At 43.0% G+C, this 15179-nt stretch overlaps 6 protein-coding genes across 6 annotated transcripts; 3 read left to right on the top strand and 3 right to left on the bottom strand.

The window, feature by feature from the left end:
* Positions 1-4675: 4675 nt before the first annotated feature.
* On the top strand, positions 4676-5086 carry EV420DRAFT_1280899 (uncharacterized protein; the record flags this gene model as incomplete). The annotated part of the gene is made up of 1 exon (XM_060468228.1): positions 4676-5086. One exon carries the CDS (start codon positions 4676-4678, stop codon positions 5084-5086), a length of 411 nt encoding a protein of 136 aa, XP_060322465.1.
* A 1240-nt stretch (positions 5087-6326) lies between these two features.
* EV420DRAFT_1652223 (uncharacterized protein) lies at positions 6327-7360 on the bottom strand (the record flags this gene model as incomplete). Its single annotated transcript, XM_060478623.1, has 5 exons — positions 6327-6467; positions 6515-6694; positions 6746-6826; positions 6877-7253; positions 7300-7360. 5 exons carry the CDS (start codon positions 7358-7360, stop codon positions 6327-6329), a joined length of 840 nt encoding a protein of 279 aa, XP_060322464.1.
* Positions 7361-7670: 310 nt separating this feature from the next.
* Positions 7671-7898, bottom strand: EV420DRAFT_1280882 (uncharacterized protein; the record flags this gene model as incomplete). Its single annotated transcript, XM_060468226.1, has 1 exon — positions 7671-7898. The coding sequence occupies one exon, from the start codon at positions 7896-7898 to the stop codon at positions 7671-7673; it is 228 nt and encodes a 75-aa protein (XP_060322463.1).
* Positions 7899-9492: 1594 nt separating this feature from the next.
* On the top strand, positions 9493-10666 carry EV420DRAFT_1652222 (uncharacterized protein; the record flags this gene model as incomplete). The annotated part of the gene is made up of 7 exons (XM_060478622.1): positions 9493-9541; positions 9596-9666; positions 9722-9879; positions 9931-10032; positions 10092-10286; positions 10352-10499; positions 10553-10666. The coding sequence occupies 7 exons, from the start codon at positions 9493-9495 to the stop codon at positions 10664-10666; spliced, it is 837 nt and encodes a 278-aa protein (XP_060322462.1).
* A 388-nt stretch (positions 10667-11054) lies between these two features.
* EV420DRAFT_1589100 (uncharacterized protein) lies at positions 11055-11354 on the bottom strand (the record flags this gene model as incomplete). Its single annotated transcript, XM_060474884.1, is given in 2 exon segments — positions 11055-11254; positions 11266-11354. 2 exon segments carry the CDS (start codon positions 11349-11351, stop codon positions 11110-11112), a joined length of 231 nt encoding a protein of 76 aa, XP_060322461.1. The 3' UTR covers positions 11055-11109.
* Positions 11355-14357: 3003 nt separating this feature from the next.
* Positions 14358-14750, top strand: EV420DRAFT_1253343 (uncharacterized protein; the record flags this gene model as incomplete). The annotated part of the gene is made up of 1 exon (XM_060466752.1): positions 14358-14750. A coding segment is annotated over one exon (393 nt), but the record flags the coding sequence as incomplete, so codon positions are not given.
* Between the last annotated feature and the right edge of the window lie 429 nt (positions 14751-15179).

The following is a 15179-nucleotide window of genomic DNA, read 5'->3' as shown; positions in this document are numbered from 1 at the left end:
GAGAAAGCAAGTGCTAGGCATAGCTAAGAGTTCATGCAAAAGATGGTGAGTTGATTGATTCAGTTTTTAATACAATGATATAATCACACGTATATACTGTACTATTTCGTTCAATTCAAACCTTGGTGTGATGCGTGACATGTTTGGACCAATTCGAACACTCAAATGGAGCATTGGGGATGCGTGACGGACGAAAAAATTTGAACCTCAAATTCGGAGTCAGCTTCAATTGTACAGTGTTAGGATGAAAATTTGGAACATTTTACAGAAAAGATCAAAAGGAGAAGCATTTCTGGCAGAATTTTCACCTTTACATGAAGTTTTTATCCAGTTAGGGGAACTTTCAGTTTTGGACTGGTGACGTGGTGCAAAATCAGTTTTGAACGAGCCTCCCATGACGTGTGATGAACAGTAGTTTTTCATACTCGAATGGGGCCTTCGTGATGTGTGACGTTTGAATTGAACGAAATAGTACAGTACTAGCAAAAAGCTTGAGTCATTATTATTCTACACTGTTCCATAATATTCTAGCATTCTTAGGAAAAATAGGGAAAGTAAGAGAAAATATGAGAAAGTACGAGCGAGTTACTATTAGAACTTAAAAGGCTAAGTACGGGCATGTGTTGACTCATGCACCGAGTTAGCAGATACCCAATATCCATAACAACTGGGAATATACTGGCCCATCCTCGGATGACTCATACCTCCCCACCAACACCAACACCACCGCCACTGCCACCTCTTTGCCACACACTTCCTTTTCTCTGTTGGACCGCACGTGGTATACTACATTACCCAGCCAGTGATGTGCTCGGTAACGGCGAGTGACTAAAGGCTAGTGAATGGATATGAACACCACAAACACCAAACCCTCTACTACTCTACACAAATCACCAAATATATTGAATTTGGGCGTTTCGAGTATGATAGAAGCACTCTACAGACTTCAATAATCAAGGGAAGTTGTTATAAAGACATTTATTCGTTACTAGTGAGCTATACAAAGGTACTACTCGCACTAGTGGGGTTGTTAAGACACAATTGAATGTAATAGTGACTTGTTTGGAGCTACTGCACTCGCTCTGACTGAAACTGCTTCGAACTAGTGGCTCTCTTGGCCCTATACTGCTTCCTACAAGTGATAGACACTTGACTAGTCGCACTCTTGGCTGACTAGTGGCACTCTTGGCCTAAGAATAATACTTTAAACTTCGAGAAACTCGCTTAAACTAACTTCGAAACACTCTGAGCCTAGGCAGGACACAACAGTGGACTCTAAAAACACTTCTATTCACTCAATACTATGGGTAACTTAGCGACTAGTTGCCGCTTCGTCGAGGTTAAGCACAAAAGCCTTTAATTGGGGCACTAGTTACTGACTAGTAGGTCACAATCACAGGGATGGCTTGCCTGCCTGCACGTGCACCTACTCTACTGCTTATATACCGACTAGTAAGGTACAATCGAAGTATAAATAAACTGGGTAAAGGGTATTATTGGTAAGAATTTCTTGGCTAGTCACGAGTAAATGGTGAATGATCACGCAATACGTGGTCTAGAGGTAGTTTCTTGATTACTAGTGGGTCCGGGAACTCTGCAAGTGGTCCTCTTCCGCACCCTCAGCCCAACAATGCTCCACTAGTGTCACGGATAAGCTCCGATTCCAGCGTTCGTGCCTGTAGTAGCTGTTCGATCGTGATCGAAGACGGAACCCGGCTATACTAGTGCCGACCGGAATAGATCTCAATCACCCTAGTCAAATCTGGGCTGCTGGCTTCTTTCACTAATTCATTTCTAAGTCCCGTTAGAGACTGCCACGCAACTAGTCAAACCATCTTAGGCATTCCTGCTCGGATTGTTCCACTAGTGACTGTACTTTCACAAGATCTGTGTATTCTGCTTCTTGTTGGATGCTCTCATAGCTACCCTCGTCTACTAGTGACCATTATTCAATGACTTGTACTAGTATTCGAGGTACTAGTCATGCCGGCTTATAGGCTTGACCCACTAGTGGTATCATGCCTAAGTCCTGGCTCAACTAGTAGCTTCCTGGCTTGACTATCAGCTCGAAGCCTCCGCTATAGTCCTCTAGTTATGACTAGTCAGGGATAGATATGCACTAGTATTATTACAAAATCGCAAAATCAAGGTGTGAACACGTGGCTAGCGTATCACCGGTTCGATGCAAAGCTGCACCATGAACACTCAGCCATGCAAATGGTGGGGTAGTGTGTCAGGAAATGCCTAGGAAAATTGGTAACATTTTTGAGACAACAAGGGCATCCAGTCTTCTTGCTGTCATGAACAAGGTCTGAATGGTGGTGTTCATGAATGTGCTTGTCCACATGGAAAGCATAGAAGTAGTTCTCACACTCATAGCAACAAAGTAAACGATGCTTCAGCAAAACAATGGTAGGTGGCATACTAGGTCTGATCAATGATGATGCCTTTGGAATGATCGAGGAGTGCAGTAAGGTTTGCCCATTGGGGACCATCTCACTGAAAAAGGATGAGACAGCGCCTTTGAGACTGTTATGACCATGCACCTAGGAATTGAATGCCTCAAATGCATTAGATATTGCATGCCTGAACCATTCATGCCATGGCCAAGATTTGGATCAAGAGGCGGATTCCCCACACTGCTCATCAAATCAACAGCGACACCTTTGAGACCATTACAATCACTCACCTAGGCATTGAATGCATGAGATGCATGGGATACAGATACTGCATGCCTGAAGCAATTGCCTCATGGCCAAGATTTAGATCAAGAGGCAGATTCCCCCCACTGCTCACCAAATCAATGACAACGCCTTTGAAATGGTTGGAAATTTGAACATACTGCTCCATTATATTATTGTTATTTTCCTGTGGGGCTCCGAAAGACTGGTATTGATAGGACATCATTTGGAACGTATGGTTTCGTGAAGAGATGGTTGGTTGTGAACATTGGTAGCAATCATGGCCTTATATATCAAACTTATATATTAAAGTTCAGAATATGAGGAGGGATGAGAAGATTATGGGACGATTATCAAAATGATTATGACAACGATTATGAGGATCATAATTGTACTTCAAATCAGTGCCTTCTTCCTAATAGCAATGGGCTCTATGCTTTGACTGGTGATTAGTTGTCCTCGGCTAGTGTTAAGGAATTGCTTACTTCAAGCAAAGCATGTGCTATCTGTTGATCTGCTATAATTATGAGAACATGATGTTGGTACATTGCTTCTGAGTCATTAGTGAGATTCCAGGGATGAAGATGGGGGCCAATGCAAGCGTGGCAAGACTGAGTCCTCTGGGTTTTTTTATTTATTTATTTCTGTCAAGTCATTATTGCCATTTTTGAAAATGATGACAGTAGTGAAAAAAATAAATGTTTAGTTTTGGCCATGTGAGGCAATGATGTCATGCATGCCAGCATGCACTTTGCCCTCTGACCATCATCATTATACTCAGCCCCCTAGCCTTGTACTGCATGGTCTACCACCATATCAGTGATGATCTCAAGTGAACTGCTGAAAGGTACTAACTATGTTAAGGAATGTGAAGTGCTACACACACACACACCCTAACACACTCAATAATTGCAGTTCAAAGGGGTAAGTTACACTGGGTTGATACTTGTACTGTGGATACTAGTTCCGGGTTGACAATGAATATTATTTGTTTGATTGCAATATTTTGAAGCGACACAAATCTGAACTTTCTGTGTTACCAAACACAATCTGATACCAACGGGCTGCCTGGTGCAGTTTCCTGAATGCATACTAACTGCCTGGTGCAGTGTCTGAACTGATACTGTCTGCCTGGTTGCAGTTTTACTGGTACTAACATGGATTCTGGACTGTACTTCTGACTTTCTGTCTGTATCTTTCTGAACTGACTGCTTTCTGAACTGTTCTTGCACACAAAACGTGACCAGGTCACTAAATACTATTCCAGGTGAGTCTAGGACTCGAAGCTCTTAACCAAAACCCATACTAATTTGCTTGGTAGTGTTCCGGGGGCCAGAAACCTGACTTCCCGCTAGTAACATGGACAGTATTTATACTATTCTACCCTATCTATATTTCAAATCTTTCCAGGTACTATTACTGCACTTGCTGACTGAGCCAGGTGGATATGAGCTCATATCCCAGCTCCCAGGTGAACCCGATCATGATCTTGTGCCGCAACCTGGTGTCCTGGCTCATGATACTAAGTTTTACCTGTACCGGGGCAGAGCCCCTGGTGTTATGGTTCTTGTTTCTCATCTACCTGGTGAGCCAACCGTCTGCCTCAGAGACTAGGGAAGCTGCCAGGTAAGTAAAGCCATACGTGATCGTTCTTTGTTTTGTTATTCTTACTTTCGGACTGATGCCATCAGGCGGCCATCAGTGCCAGGATGCTGGGTCAGCTGGTACCATGTGCGTCGACCCACCTGGACCTTCAGTCACTTGGGCTGAGTCATCAGGTCACTGGCTCGTCACCTGAGGTGTAGATATTGTATGGCTAAGTCCCAATGGTTTACTACACTGGTTACTTCCCAATTTCTTGTCTTTTCTTACTAGTATAGGTAGAGATACAACTTGTAATGTTGTAAAATAGAATTTTACATGCCTTTTTCAAGTGTGTATGCCCTGTAGGCATATCACTGCTCTCCACATGAGAGCAAGAGGAAATCCTACACATGACAAGGTTCTTATTATCAACACTCTATCGCACCCAGCATTGTTTCCGACTCACTGGAGATGTCACAAAGGAACAAGCTCTCAGTCATGGGCATCCTCGAAAGCTTCTTGCTGCAAATATAGCATACCTTCTCTCTCTAGCCTGGCACAATCCTTCGAAGTTCCTTGATGAATATCAAGAACGTCTTCAACACTATCACAACATCACTGTCTGTCTTACTACCATCAACCACGCATTTGAAGATGCTTGCTATAGTGTCAAAAAAATCACAAAGATGGTGAAGGAAAAGTGTTCCTACAAATGTGCTAGCTTCATACGATGCATTGCCAAGTACCCAGCTTCATATCTTGTGGCAATGGATGAGGTATTGAAGGATGACCACACATATTCTCAGATGCGAGCCTGTTAAGCACTAACTCTAATCTGAACCAAGGCTGATCTCTATCCTGTCACTCGCATTCAGTGATTCAGTGTTAGAGAGGGGTTGATAGATTGTGAGAGGTTAGGCGTCACTTATTAGCGAAAGCAAGGAGCTTGTAAGAGTTAGGAGTATATAACCTTAGCCGAAGCTGGGGTTTGAAGCCACAGTGTAGGCTAGCTTAAATACATGTTAGACTCGTACTAAGAATAGTATCTACAAGGGCACGTGCAGCTAGAAGTGCGTCTTTCAACGAATGAGGAGTGAGGGCACTGAAAGAAGTATGCTCCTGATGAATGAGAGTAAAGAGCGCATATCACCTGCATCTGCACGGGACTCCATCTGAATGGGCTGCATCCCATAGACTGCCCTCAACTAGCGGTTGACTCTTGTCCAACTACTAAGAAGCATGATGCCATCAAGGAAAGCATGATGGTGCATGTGGGTCATTGGTCATCCGGGATGCGGCAGCTGTAAACTAGGGTGACGGCAGCCAGGTAACTGGGTAAAGAGTGTGCCAGCAGAATATCATGGGTCTGAGAGATAAGATAGGTAGGTCCAGGGTTCTGAGTGATAAGGATAAGATAAGATAAGGAAAATAGGGGTAAAGTCATAATAGAGCCAGGGCCCCCCAGGGAAAGCATGCACCTGTCACTCAGCCATTTGTTCGCAACAAGTGCTTCAGTATTTGTGGGGCATTGACGCTAAATGATGGTATTATTGCTACGAAGGTGGTAGAAGGCTCTTTTGACCATAAGAAGTTCATCTCATATCTCTGTGAAAGCATGGTTTGTCTTGCTTTTTGCATGTTTACTATCTCAGCTTATCCTTGCATGATTAGCTTCCACTCATGACTCCCTATCCTGGTCCTCGAAGTGTCCTAATTCTTGATAATGCTCATATTCATCATTCTGAAGAGATTGAAAATTTGGTTAGGGCATATGGTGAGATATCTGTTCATTAGACTGTTGCCATGATGTTAACTGTGCTATCAGGCTGCAGGATTGAGTTCCTTCCACCCTACTCCCCTGAATACAATCCCATTGAGCAGGCATGGTCAGTAATTAAGTCACATCTCCATCCTCAAGACATCAGCTTCTACCAGTCAAGAGTGCAGTACTTCAAACTGTATCAAGCTTGCGACATCATTACCAGTGACATGGCATGAGAATTCTTTATACATTCAGGTTATTATGTTGACTGAAGCATGTACATAATGATAACTAATGGTTTACTGAATGCTTCCACTGATTTTCTGCATTGTGGATATCACCTTGCAATGCTGAAGGGTATCATCCACAGCAGTACAGCCAAGCTGGAACATTCTGGTGTCTGGCACATGGTCAATATCAACTTGAGAAACCTTTTCGACCTGTACAATATGAAAGCATCATTGCAAGAATCGGGGCAAGGACTCACTATAGTAGCAGCCCAAGTATCAAGGTGTGTAGCAGTGAGAAAGATATGCTTCCCGCTTATTGTGTCTGGCCAGCAAAGCTTCCCATAGTTACAGCACTCAACATCATGACACAGGTGTGCCATCTGCAAGTTCACAATTTTGTCCTCAATCTCAAGCTCATGTGCTGTGTGTTCAGGCCTCTAATAAAGTCCTGGTGAGGCGAGGAATACAGTAGAACAATATGTACTCACAGATTTGCCTGTCTTCTTCTTCTTTGATCTGCTAGTTTCTTCCTCATTGTCAGAACTGTCTTCATCATCATCCTCACCATTCTATAGTAGTAGAAAGTGAATATATGTGCTACAAGAATGAAGTAACATACATCTTCAACCAATTCCAAGGCAACTTCTGGTTTCACCTTCTTTTCTGCCTGCTTGACCATATCTTCAAAGGCGTCAATGGAATTGAGAGGCATATCCTTGTCTGCTGAGCAGGGCACTGTCCACATAGCCATAAAGTTCTTTGCATGTAATTCACCAGCAACAACCTTGAAATCAAGAGTCCTTTCATTGTGCTTCACAGACTGGATAGCATAGCCAAGGATTTCACCCAAGGCTGAGAGTTCGTGGGCATAGAAAGTTGCGTTGACAGGCTTGCATACTGCATTTGACCATCGCTTTTTGCCAGCCCTCAGAGGAGGAAATTTTGGTATGAGTTTGACCTTGTAGTGAATGCTGCATCCATCATTGTAGGCAGATGCTGGTCATGGTTAGTAAATTAGATTCAAGCAGATATAAGGACTCACTAGGGTATTCATTATCATTATCTTCATGTTCAGTAGAGTGCTGAGAGCTTGTATCAGACATTGCATACATGGGGAAGAATTGACAGAGGAGGGATGAAAGAAGGGAGAAAGAGAGAGTTGGAACATCGCCTCTCAATGCTCTTTGCCCTGATGACATCATTGCCTCACATGGCCAAAAGTAAACTTTTATTTTTTTTCGCTACTGTCATCATTTTCAAAAATGGCAATAAATAAATTTTATTAGCAGCATCAATGCTCAATAAAATGTCCCCTATCTTGTGAAACTACCAGTATAACACACTTATCACCATTCTCAGGTGATAAATTCCCTGCTATGAAATCAGTCTGATGATATATAGTACTAAGAGCAGCTAGAACTGCCAGGCTGTGTCGTCTCGCCATACATACACAGTTATTCCTGCTCTCCTGTTGCCCTTCAACAACAATCCCTGTTTTGAATAATCACACAGGTAACCTTCATTCACAAATGATCCCCCTGCAGCAGCCCCATCCTGAAACCACACGACACCATGTTTATCCACAAATCGAGCCATGAAATGGCCACTCCCAAAATATATTATACCCATGAGATCATACATATGAGGGGATCGGTCAACTGTGATAGAAATAGTGCTGTTGATGCAATCTGGCGAGGTGTTTCCTATATCAATACACAGAATAGGAGGTGCTATCATGAACAGGGTTACAATTTTGAGAGGTTTTGTGCAACTGACAGTCAAGCAAGACTGCCTGACAAGGTTGTTTTCACAATCTGCCAACAACCATTCTTGAAGAGAAAAGTCAACCATAGCTGTACCTTGAGTATCTAACAGTGTTATGCACTAACTCTAGTCTGACCAAGGCTGATCTCTATCCTGTCACTCGCATTCGGTGATTCAGTGTTAGAGAGGCGTTTGGGTAGATTGCAAGAAGTTAGGCGTCACTTATAGCGAAAGCAAGGAGCTTGTAAGAGTTAGGAGTATATAACCTTAGCTGAAGCTGGGGTCTATGGCCACAGCATAGGCTAGCTTAAATACATGTTAGACTCGTACTAAGAATAGTGTCTACAAGGGCGTGTGCAGCGAGAAGTGCACTTTCCAACGAATGAGGAGTGAGGACACTAAAAGAAGTGTACTCCCGACGAATGAGAGCAAAGAGCGCATATCACCTGCATCTGCATGGGACTCCATCTGAATGGGCTGCATCCCATAGACTGCCCTCGACTAGCAGTCGACTCTTGTCCAACTACTAAGAAGCATGATGCCATCAAGAGAAGCATGATGGTGCATGTGGGTCATCGGTCATTCAGGATGTGGCAGCTGTAAACTGGGGTGACGGCAGCCAGGTAACCAGGGTAAAGAGTGTGCCGGCGGAATATCATGAGTCCAAAAGATAAGATAGGTAGGTCCAGGGTTCCGAGGGATAAGGATAAGATAAGGTAAGGAAAAATAGGGGTAAAGTTGTAATAAGAACGTTACATCATGTCAATGAGGGGAAGAAGGGATCAGCATAGAGACACAGTGCACCATTGGGGCTCGTTAACACCAATGATATGAATAAACAGTGACTGGCACAGTTAAAATACCCTGTTTTAAACACTAAGACGAACTGAATCAAGGACGGATGCAAAAAATCTGATGCACAGAGGTACAGTTAATGATACGCAAGCAATGAAGACATAATGATGAATCCCAACATCAATGGACAACTTGACCAGGCCATGGCACATGTGGAGCATAATTTAGGCACTTAAACATCATACCATTCATAATTTACAGAGTGGAGCAAGATCGAGATACAGCCATTCGAAGCTCCAATATGACCATGGGGGATAAATCTGTGGACATGCAATATCATATGATAGATTGCCATAGATTGCAGCAGTAGTACATGTGATTCAGACATGATAAAGCAACAGCTGGAAATGAAGGAAGAGGGTCAGAGATCAGCAAGGACAAGACAGTGAGGATGAAAGCGAGAACCTATAAAATATTGGACAAATGAACTACAACAGATCAGATAGTGAGGGCTGAAAACAGAGCAAACGTAAAAGAACAGGACAAGATAAACTGGCAAACAAGTATGCTGAATGTCTGGCAGATTGCTAAGCATAGGGTGAGGGGAGAACAGGATGATACTAGTTAAATGCCAAGAAACAAACTAACATCAATCTGATGGCCCCCTCCCCCTGACATGCACAAACACAAGAGAATGGATGAGCACTACAACAGGAAAGATGCAGGTAAGCATCCTAATATTCGATAAAGTGACAGAGAGACATACATAAATATGCCAGGTAAAGCACTGCAGCAATACATCATAGATAGCATGAAGACTATGACCCACCATCTTGCGATCAAACCCCAGGTGAGAAGGACAAAACGACATATACCCAAGAAGAAGACTCACTGGCAGATAACAGAACAAATGGCTCAACAAGACAACTGTCATAAGCATGGACAGGGAGAGGACTTGGCACATGGTCCAGACTGATAGTGACAACCAACTGGAAGAAGTGGTCTTCAAACTGCAAGGTATACTGGTGAAGAAGGATCTATCACCTGTAACAGAGGTACCAATGTAAGTCTAGGATCCACCGCATAGAGGAATCATGGCTTACCTGAATACCAGAAAAGAGAATTATGCCTTTCTACAGCAATACGTACAAATTATCAGGTTGGGAGGAGATGCTTTCAAGGATACTGCTGACTCAATAATGGAGGCACAGCTAATGTTTGAATGACAATTTGCTGACAGAGCATGGGAGAAGTGGTCCCTGACAATACTGACAGTGACCTTGCACTGGACATAAGCAATAGGTATTTTGAGACAATGAAGACTCACCCCCAAGAACAGGCTGAGTTTGAGCCAGGCATGGACCCCAAGGGAATACTCGCAGCAGCTGGTATCAAGAGGAATCTCATCCATATGGAGGACAAGAAGGTTTGGTTCTACATGAGCAAGGTTGACGAGAATGGGGAGAGAAAGTGAGTACATCCTGACAGGCTATGGAGGAAGCAAGAAAGCACTGACCATACCACAATTGACACAGATTCATAATGACTGAGCCACAGATATTTAGGATAGGAGACATAGTTGAAGTGCAACTTTCTATCATCGCTGTATTGATGAAGAAGTTGCAAAGAAAACTCAAGCTGAAACTGAGGATGGTGGCAATGATCAATGAGAGTTTCACCAAGGTAAGCACAATATGTGTTATGACTGCAGTTCAAAAATGCTGACAAGAGAATAGGAGAGAGCCAGAGTGATGCATAAGAATGCGATTATGGACAAGGCAGAGATGAAGGTGAGAGGTAATGCAGCTGACAAACAGAGGACCAGCCTCAAGTGCAAGGTGGGATATTAGTTTCACAGAGTGCTTAGTAAGACATAGCTAGGAATGTCAACCCATGTGTAAACAGACGTTTCATCATAGAGAAAATAGAATGACAGTAAAACATATGATTTGACAATGAAAAGAGAGGGAATGTGGAGAGATTGGACCAAAGAAGAGACGCATTGAGAAGGGCATCAATGCCCAGTAACAATCATTCAGAAAAACACATACAGTTATTTACCGGTCAATGAAACAGCAAAACTGGATATTTACTGTAGGTTCCAATTGGTTGGAAATTTTGACTAGGTTTGAATGTAAGAATGTGTAATACTATACAACAATAAGATACAGTAAAAAAAAGATGCTCAAAGGTGCGAGTACAAGTCCGTTTTCACAGCATTATCGTGGCATGGGTATTCTAGGCTATTTTGAGTCATTGAAACAGTCTGGCCCATGTACCCAAACCTCATTAGTCAGCTACTCGGAATCGCTCGAGTGCTATAGAAAAGTGAGATCTCCTTTCCAGTCTCTCTCTGATATACAGCCTCAAAATCTTTGCAGATTTTTCTTGCACCTTTCCGAGGAGCACCAGGTAGTTTGACAAGCTTCATTCTTGTATGCAATCATTTGCAATGACTGCCTTTTCCATTAGCTGGTCATGGCATTTGTGAGCAATCTGACACTTTTTCGAGTTTGATTTGGCATGTCCAGGCATAGTAAAAAATTGAACAAGAGGAGAAATAAAGTTCAGAGGCAGCAGGGCAATAATGGACGCATTGGACTGTCAGACTGTCCATCAAAGGTGATGGCTTGGCAGAACCGCACTTTTATTTATGCCCTAGACTCCTCAGATAATGGCCGCTTGGTCTCAAACCTGTCACACAGGTTCTTCAGAAGGTCATTAACATTATTGAGGCCTTTGTGGGTGATTACATTCAGATGGAGGACACACATTTCCAGGTCAGATTTTGAGTTCATGAGAAAATAGATATTTTTAGAACAGAAGCCTCAATTTCTCGGGAATATTATTCATGTCACATATGAAGAATCACTGCAGAACATGAAGATACAATACACATCAGCAATGTAATACAAGTTGATGATGAAGGATGAAGGGAGGGAGAGCAAGAGGCTAAGTGTTTCATTGAACCATGGTGTTGCAATGACCGGTAAATAACTGTAAGCACGAAGACAAACTTACAGCATGTGAAAGATGAAAGGGGAATCTCGGTGAATTCTCAGAGAGTAATCAAAAAGCACAGCCACTCAGAAAAGCTCAGGTTGCATAGACCACATCCTGTATACACAGAACTTGGAACATACCTTTTTCGAGGTGATCACTAACTCAGTGCCCAGATCTCTGGGTCATTTGTATAGCCCTTTTACTCATACTCAGGATTGAAATTATTGGGCTTTAAAAGTATTCAAGGCAGGGTGGCATGCAGGTTTAGGGCACTCAGCTTTGAGTCACTGCCTCATTGTAGAAGTGATGAGCAGTCTGTCAGACGTGAGTTTGTCACATTTGTTTAATGAACAAAATTCTCAGTCATGTTATACATAGGGTACACCCTACCTTAACCCATCATGAGAATGGAGTATTTGGGACATGTGACAACATTAAATTCTTCTTGCCCCATGGGACCCCCATTAGTGTGCTTGATGAGTATCATCAGGTACCATATGTATAACATGACTGAGAATTTTGTTCATTAAACAAACATGACAAACTCACGTCTGACAGACTGCTCGTCACTTCTACAATGAGGCAGTGACTCAAAGCTGAGTGTCCTAAACCTGCATGCCACCCTGCCTTGAATACTTTTAAAACCCAATAATTTCAATCCTGAGTATGAGTAAAAGGGCTATACAAATGACCCAGAGATCTGGGCACTGAGTTAGTGATCACCTCGAAAAAGGTATGTCCCTGGAATCTCACTAATGACTTGGAAGCAATGTACTAACATCATGTTCTCGTAATTATAGCAGATCAACAGATAGTGCATGCTTTGCTTGAAGTAAGCAATTCCTTAACACTAGCCGAGGACAACTAATCACTGGTCAAAGCATAGAGCCCATTGCTATTAGAAGAAGGCACTGATTTGAATGTACCCTACCAGCTCCATTGGCATACTTGGAGACATGGATACTTGTGGTGCGAATGAGCATGAATACAGGAAAACTCCTCAATAAGTGTGAAGGTCTCAGTTGTCATCCATTGTAAATCTCCCTCCTCTCCGAGTTGATAAAGTTTCACTGTCAAATGCAAGTTCTTGGCTTCACACGTACTTATACTCACACATATGGAATGCTTAAAACTCTGAATCCATCTGTGTTGTTAGTGCATTGAAGCCCACCTGTAGCTGCCCAAAAAGGTTGTGCAGCATAGCGAACCACTGAAGGAGTAATGGAACCTAAAGCGGATTCACACATTTCCCACCAAATCCTAAGGAAAGGGCATGGAAGTGTCTGCACCGGTAAGAGGAAGGTAAAACAATGTGAATGCCAACTACACACAACAGAGGAAATTGCACAATGTTGCATGGATGATGTGGTTTGGGTGATAATTAAAGTTGAGCATTCTCACAGCATCCTTTTGCACTCAATACCCAAGCTGGTAACCATCTCATTTTACGCAAAGATCATTGGGGCCAAGTGCCTGAGTTAGAACTTCTGACTGAGAAACATAGGCCCATTTGTCCTCTCCTCTCGAACAGACTCACTGCTGCCATGGTGAACTCTGATCATGGTCTGTTTACTTGATGAATGTGAGGATATGAATGGTGCATCATTGATAGGAGAAATATTTCTGTAGATACAGTGAGAGACAGCATGTCATGGTTAAGACAACATGAAAAGAATCAAGTCTGAGGAATGATTACGAACACCTGGGTTGTTGTACATAAGGCTGCAAACATTCCAGTCAGTATGGCAGAACACTGGCATGTGGATAGCACCACCAGGTGAGATGGAGATGAAGCAGGCCCTGCCTGAATGAGCTCAAGGAGAGCATTATGAACAACTAGTTTATGCTACACAAGGCTGCAAGCCTCATTGTATTAACAAAGGGATCTTTTGAGCATTGGATCATTAAGCAGTTAGGACATGACATAGCCAGATGTGCTTTGCTTGTATAAGGTCCTCCATAACAGACTTCTGACCCTGGCTTCAGTCTGCCAAGTAAGTCCTGTAAAGAACTTGTTGCATCAGGAAGATTAGAAGCAATAGTGATAATAATCAAGTAAAAATGCAATTCATTCAAGTCATACAAGATCTGGTACCATCTCTTTCAGCAAAAAGCTGTTAGAAAGAAGTGGTGTCAATTTTACTAGAATGTTATGATAAATATGCTACAAAGTTTTCAAATGCAAAGGTTTTGGGGGGCTGGAAATGTTCCTTGAGGGCTGCTTGTTAGCAGAACAAGCTGACGTGCTAACCTTCTACCAGTCAACGGACCTTACCCACACATGCAAAGTTGCATCAATACTCAAAGTTTCTACCTGATTCACTTAGCTATAATTTTAGGACACTTATAGAATATACTAGAATAATTGTACAGGTATAAAAGCCTTGTAGTCATACTGCTTTATAGATAGATTATCCTTCCACTCACTCTATTGCTGCTAATAGGTTATGGGCCCTGGCCATAACTGAATCTCAACGATAACATACTCATCTTGCATAGACTCGCTATCAATCAATCATGTCCACCAACACTTTATCATCCACTGTGAAACTCAGTGAGTACTTTGCCAAGCTCCTCACATGCAAGGCTGATGGCATGAACTGGATCTTCTTTCGTGACCACTTCCTTTTTGCTGTCGATGCTGCAGGTCTGAGCAACCATTTCAAGGATGTTATGACTGTGACAGAACTGACTGCACCAGCTGTGGTAGATCCCAAGAATCCCACAGCAGATGAGACAAAGGCAATGAATGAGTCTGCAAACAGGTGCCAGATTTGGAAGTCTGAGCAGGCCATAATCAAGCAGGGAATCGCCTCAGTCATTTTGGATTCATTATTCTTGAAGGTGAAGGGTGAGATGACAGTGAAAACGATGTGGGAGAAGGTAAAGTTGGAGTATGAGAAGAAATCGAAGATGGTCATGGTTGGCCTGCACCGGAAGCTCCAGGATGAGCGATGCACAGAAGGAGGTGATGTGAAGACTCACCTCATGAAGCTACAGTCCATACATGAGGACCTCATCGCGATGGGAGCAGACCCAGGGGATGATAACTTCGTCACAATAGTCCTTGGATCACTCCCCACCTCATTCGAAACATATCTCTCTGCGCTTACAGGGGCATCGACACTCCTTGGCAAGGCTCTCAATCCTGACATGGTGCTACAGGGCATCAACAATGAAGCAGACTGACGGAAGGTCAGGTCAGCAGGGAAAGGTGAGAAGGAAGCTGCATTCTACAGTGGGAACAGCGGAAAGAAGTCAAGGAAATTGGTGAAGTGCTATAACTGCCACCGGAAGGGACATATGGCAAGAGATTGTTGGGCAAAGGGAGGAGGAAAAGAAGGCCAAGGCCTGAGGAAG

The sequence above is a fragment of the Desarmillaria tabescens genome (assembly GCF_030435595.1).
Source record: "Desarmillaria tabescens strain CCBAS 213 chromosome Unknown EV420scaffold_117, whole genome shotgun sequence".
In the NCBI taxonomy this organism is placed as follows: domain Eukaryota; kingdom Fungi; phylum Basidiomycota; class Agaricomycetes; order Agaricales; family Physalacriaceae; genus Desarmillaria; species Desarmillaria tabescens.
The sequence above is the reverse complement of the archived record's forward strand: the minus strand, read 5'-3'. Positions and strand labels throughout refer to the sequence as shown.